The sequence below is a fragment of the Platalea leucorodia genome (genome assembly GCF_965183815.1).
Source record: "Platalea leucorodia genome assembly, chromosome: 4".
In the NCBI taxonomy this organism is placed as follows: domain Eukaryota; kingdom Metazoa; phylum Chordata; class Aves; order Pelecaniformes; family Threskiornithidae; genus Platalea; species Platalea leucorodia.
The window spans coordinates 14,971,913-14,978,033 of NC_138826.1; the positions used below are offsets into that span (position 1 = coordinate 14,971,913).

Genomic DNA, 6,121 nt, shown 5'->3' on the forward strand with positions numbered 1-6,121 from the left:
GCCCTTCAAAAACCCACTTGCCAGGTGAACAGGGAAGCCAGCCTGAGCTCTTAGCTAGCAATGCAATAAGCCTCATCTATATTCATGCAGCCAAATCTCTTCCCGTTTGATGAGATCATGCAATTAACCTCTCCACAGCAGGCAGAGCTAAGATTGCCCAGGTATTACCCATGTGCTTTGTGCTCACCTCTGTGGTGGCATCTCAGGGTGAACTGGGCATTATCAACTGAGCCCCAGGGCTGGCGTGGGGGGAGACGTCTGAAACTGCAGTGCTGACTAATGGTTAAAACACCTGGTTTGGCTTCCTACCTCTGTACTGACGCACTGCAAAACCTTGGGGAAAAGTATCTCCCGCATGCCACCCACCCATGTGCAGCTTGCCTTGGTGATGTGTCTCACAGCCAGCAATGCAGCTGCACCAGTGCCCAGTCGGATGGATCTCGATACCCACATCAACAGCACAGGTGGTGCCTGGACCGGAGGGACTGAGCACCTTGCAGGTAGTCAATACTGCAACCATTTGTTTTATGGCCACTTGTAGTCCAAATATTCCCCCATATTTTGTTTGAGGGAGCAACCTAGTGCATCAAAGCTGCTTTGTGAAGTGGGAACAGAGATGCAGGAGAGCACCAGCAACACAATCCTCTTCTTTTAGGTTTGTGCTGTAGGAGCTAAGCCTGGCCCAACCGTAGCTATCACATCTCATTAGTGTTTGTCTCAGTTCTGGCAAGCTGGGGAGGAGTCTGTCTGGTTGGCTCTGTGCTGGCAAACGTGCACAGGATCTCTGCACCAGAAAGCCCCCGGGTCTGCAGGGCTGACAGCAATGTGCTGAACTGAGCCATACCCTTGTGAAAGGAGAGAAGGATGCAAGCTTTGCACCCCAGTATGAACACATGGGACATGTCCACCACAGACCTGAGCTGGCTCTGCCCAGGCTGCTCCTGGTGTGCAAAGATCAGGGAAGGCAATGCAGGTATTCAGGTCCGCTTGGGTCCAGATCGCCTGGTGTTGCTACTGAATTAATAAGCCCAGGTAAAGTGGCATGGCTAAACTGTCAGCGATCCCGTGCTGTACGGACCAGCCAGCCCAGCACCCAGCTAGCTCAGTCCTCCCTGCACCATGCACTGGTTGCATGGGAAACGTGCCCTTAGACACCTTAGCCTCAGGTCAAGGCATACGGCCAAATCCCAGCCCCAGCCCCTCCTGCTCAATGGATGCACGTTGCTGGCTCAGGTAGTCCTTGCTCTGCCCTTCCCGGCAGGATTTGAGTGATCTTCAGAGGACGGCAGCTCCACTGGACCCTCAGCCCCCGGGGCTGCTGGTAGCCGCTGGCCTGATGGGCAGGAAGGGTTCTGCACTGTCCATGCCTGCAGGTGGTCAGGTACTGCTGGGAAACACGGTCCCTCGGGGGACAGTGGCTGCCCTTGGGCCAGGAAGGTCATTGGCAGGATTTACACATCCTTCTTGTATTCCCAGTTCCTGCACATCCCAAATTTATCAAGGGGCTGGGATTATACCCACAAGAGGTGGCTGGAAGAAAATTGTTCAGACTCCATTGCTGCCATTCAGAGCAAAGTGCACTTAAGCCCTTCCGAAATGCTCATTGAAAGTGCGTGAAAAGAAGAAATCTCAGGGGAAAACCTGAATCTCAGAGCTCTGATGAGCAGGGAGCATCTCCTGAGAAAGCAGAGGCACCCAGGGCTCAGATGCTTTCAGCAGGACCTGCCTGCAGAGCAGGGTGCGTCTTCTGCGCCCCTGTTCCTGCAGCCCTCTCTCCTTTCTCTGCCTGTTTTTCTCCAGCCCTAAAGCCAGGAAAAGCACTATGTGCCTCTGGATCTCACCAGACTATGCGAGCCAGGGTTTCAAGGATATTTTAGCAAGCCCCAAGGGCACAGGGCTATGAAAACCAAGGAGCTACAAGTGTCATCTTGTAAGTCTGGCTGAAACACGGACATTTGTATGATGGAGGGGAGCGAATAACAGACTTCAGCGGTACAGATACAACATCCCAGAGCACCGAGAGCTTTTTCCTCACTTCCTCTGCCTTTCCTTTTCTCTTTCCTTCTCTCTGCAGAGGAAAAAGGCATTTCCCAGTGAAAGAGAAGCATGAACAGACCAGGGGGCTGGCAGAGCTGTGAGACACTTGCATTAGATGCTGCTGAGGTGATGTAGAAATGGAGGGAGGGGGGAAACTCTGGTGCCCTGCTTTTCCCTCTGTGCCAGCACCGCAGAGGTGGGGCGTCACGTTTGGTCCTGGGAGGAGCACCCACTTCCTGCATTTGCAAACAGGTTCACAGAGGCTGACCAGCCAAATCCCCTCTCTGCCCAGGGCACAGATTGCTCTGGGGAGGGCACAGCCATGGTAAAACCTGCACCCCCCAGCCAAGGGGACCGGTGACCAAGAGACTGAAGAAATGGGGACGTGGAAAAGAACGAAGCCAGGTTTAGCAAACCAGAAACAACCCAGGTCCCACAGACCCAAGGAAGAGCAAGAGGAATCAAACTCTGAACTTCTGCAAGCAGCAAAATCAGCAAAAAAAAATGTTTTAATTTTCTGTTTTAAATATTGGGGCTGCCAGAGTGCATAAATGAATCAGTGAACTGCACAGAGACTTGTTGATGTCAGTCTTTGAAGAGAGGGGCTGAAAGAATGAAGTAAACCGAGGCCACAGCTCGGACCCCGGTCAGGAGAGGAATCACATCAAGGGAAGATGGACAAGTTTCGGATGATCTTCCAGTTCCTCCAGTCCAACCAGGAGTCCTTCATGAATGGCATCTGCGGGATCATGGCCCTCACCAGCGCCCAGATGTACTCAGCCTTTGATTTCAACTGCCCCTGCCTGCCGCGCTACAATCTGGTCTATGGGCTGGGCATCCTCCTGGTGCCCCCCTTCATCTTGTTCCTGCTGGGCTTTGTGCTGAACAACAACATCTCCATGCTGGCAGAGGAGTGGAGGCGACCCCAGGGCCAGCGAGGGAAGGACCAGGCCGTCCTGCGCTACATGTTCTGCTCCATGGCACAGCGGGCCATGATCGCCCCGGTGGTCTGGGTCTCGGTGACGCTGCTGGATGGCAAGTGCATCACCTGCGCCTTCTGCACCTCGGTGCCCGTGGAGACCCTGGGCAACGCCAGCCACCCCAGGCTCTTGCAAGGGGAGATGAGTCAGGTCCTCGCACGCATCCCCTGCAAGGAGATCTACGATGGGCAGGAGCTCATCGCCAATGAAGTGGCCATCAGGTACCTGCGCTGCATCTCACAGGTAAGAAGCATCATGGTTGTGCCCTCGCTGGTGGTTTAGGGTTAGGCACTGCCAGCCTTAGCTCTTCCCTTGAGGGAATCTCCTTGTTGAAATCAAGCTGCAGGAAGAGAGACTGGTGATTTCGCAGGGGTACAAGGTATTCAGACTCAGCTCCAGAGAGTTATGCCTCCAGCATGGTGCAGAGATTGAAGCTGTAGGTCGTCCTGATAATTTGGTCCCCTCGCCTGCCTGGGCAGCCTGGGGCTGGAGGGCAGTGATACACGGCCAAGCTGTATGCAGAGATTCATTTAGAGCAAGTTCAGAAGGGGCTGACGTGGATGTTACTGCCTGCCTGGTGGGCTGTCACCCCCTCCCGTAACTCACCGGTTGCCCATGGTTGCTCTTGCTGCTTATTATAATGTGTGCAAGTGATGGACTGATAACCATCTATGCCACTTGCCTCTGCTGCTTGCATGGAAACAGCCAGTATGTGTTTATTAACCATCCCAGGGAATCACAAATGAAGAAGTGCCACTAACTGCTTGTCCCGTGCTTAATTCCTCTCAAGCCCTCTGCTTCTGGCCACCGTGGAGACAGGATGGTCTGAGCCACTCTGGTCACTCATGTACTCCTGTTCAAAAGCAGCTCCTCTCCCTGACCTCCTTAGAGCAGACAGGAATTATTATCCCCAATTTAAGAAGAGAAATGGAGGCACAGAGACTTCTCCAAAGACACAAAGCAGATTTTCATGGGTAGACCGCAATTCCCAGCTGCTGGGAAGCACTGGGAGCTGCAAAAGAAGAGGTGCCACCCAGATACCCTGCTCCCAGGTGCACTTTTAGGGGGCTCCATTTAGAGCGGGGCTCACCCTTGTGAGCTCTGCCTGCACAGCCCAGCAGCAGCCTGAGCTGAGACCGATGGTGAACAAGATAGACTGATCCTGGCTCTGCCCTCACCTCACCCTTCCTGTCAGACCCCATTAACAGGGGAGCCTGTCGCCACTGCTCACCCATGATAGAAGTTACTAAGCCCAACAGCTCGGGAAAAGGGTTAGGCAGCTGCATAAACCCAGGGAGTATCTGGAACGACATTAGCTGCAAGTCAGAGGACACAGACTATCCTAGACACAGGTGAGGCACAGCCATATCAGAGGCAGGACCGAGGGCTGGGTGCAGGATTCGGTCTGATGTTATTTATGGTCACTGCCTGCTGATGCCATACACGGTGAGAAGCAGAGAGGTGCTGCCTACATGGGTGCATCAAACAAAGTTTCAGTGGAGATGCACTGACATGATACATAGGGTCTCCTTGTCTGGCATTTGCAATGTAAATGCAGCCAAATGTCAAACAGCCCAAAGTGGAGCCAGGCTCGTTCAAAGCCCGGGGGCTCCTGCCGGCTGGTGGGAAGCACGGGGCGTGTGCTCTGCCTGCCTGTGACGGGTCCGGTCCCCCCCTCGTCCCTGCAGGCTCTGGGCTGGTGCTTTGTGCTGCTGATGACCACGCTGGCTTTCTTGGTCAGATCCCTCCGGCCCTGCTTCACCCAAGCCGCCTTCCTGAAGAGCAGGTATTGGTCCCACTACATCGACATCGAGCGCAAGCTGTTTGACGAGACGTGTGCGGAACATGCCAGGAGCTTTGCCAAGGTCTGCATCCAGCAGTTCTTCGAGGGCATGAGCACGGACCTGGCGGCCGCTCGCTGCCACCCACCCAGGAAAGCCCCTGCTGATGCGGGGGAAGCCGCTGAAAAGCTCCTAGGCATCACCGACCAGGGCACCATGAACATGGCCCTGAAGAGCTGGCACAGATGCAAGCCCCCGCTGCACCTCCACCCACCTGCCCTCCCCAGTGGCAACGGCTGGGCAGGGGAAGGGCAGCCCCCCGCGCACCCCCCGCTGCCCCGAAGGGAGACAGCTGCCTACTACAGCCGGGTGTGAGGGGGCGCAGGGTGTTGCAGAGGCAGAGCCGCGCTTTTGGGAGAGCGGCTGCAGAGAGGGCAGACAGGCGGGCATCCAAGCCGGGCAGGGGCGAGGGCCAGCGCCATGGGGGCTGCAGGGGGACAGGCACCCAAAGGGCTCGGCAGTGCTGGTGTGATCCCATCTGCTCCCACATCCAATCCTACAGCATTGGTAATGCAGGCAAGGAGTTTTGTGCTGAGCAGGGCAGCTATGCGAGGCCACGATGGACAAGCCCCAGGGTTGCTGAAGGGCGCGATGCGTCAGCCAGACATCATACCGTGCGTCCCACGCCACCAAGCACCGGGTTTGTGTTGTGGCAGTTGCCAAAGCAGACGCTACCAGATGTGCAAAACTTCCTTTCTTTTACCATGGGCTCCGCACTGGGCAGCGTGCGTGGGTTTAGCCAGTATTAAAAATCCCCTGGTGGGGAAACAAGCTGGGGGTGCCCCTCTCTCACGCTGAGCTGTGAAACCCCAAAAGTGTCCCCATTACCCCTCCACACGCTGCATCCCCACAGACACACACAGTTTCCAGGCCAAGGAAAGCTTTAAAATAAATCTGACCCAAGCAATGAGCTGGTGAAGGGACATCCCACATGGCGCTACACGTGACAGGAACGGCGCGGTTGGTGTCACAGGTACTATTCAACGGTTTGCCCACAGAGATGCTCCTTGAAGGGGGTGCCTAGACGAGGAGAGCAGCTATCACTCAGCAGCATGGAGCGTGGGGGCCAGGCCAACCCCCTGCCACAACTTTGCTGCAGGACAGTTTGTTCTTGCAATTTTAGCTGGATTCCTCCCTGACACAGAGACTGATGTTAAAACCCGCCTGGGTGTTTGTTTAAGGAGTCAAATAAATAATTCATGCTTACTGTTCAAGCTCCGTGCTTAGGCACAAGGATTTATAAAAACCATTTACAAAAGCTGT

At 55.0% G+C, this 6,121-nt stretch overlaps 1 protein-coding gene across 1 annotated transcript; it reads left to right on the forward strand.

Moving 5' to 3' along the window:
• Positions 1–2,711: 2,711 nt before the first annotated feature.
• CALHM1 (calcium homeostasis modulator 1) lies at positions 2,712–5,173 on the forward strand (the record flags this gene model as incomplete). The annotated part of the gene is made up of 2 exons (XM_082309866.1): positions 2,712–3,260; positions 4,706–5,173. 2 exons carry the CDS (start codon positions 2,712–2,714, stop codon positions 5,171–5,173), a joined length of 1,017 nt encoding a protein of 338 aa, XP_082165992.1.
• Between the last annotated feature and the right edge of the window lie 948 nt (positions 5,174–6,121).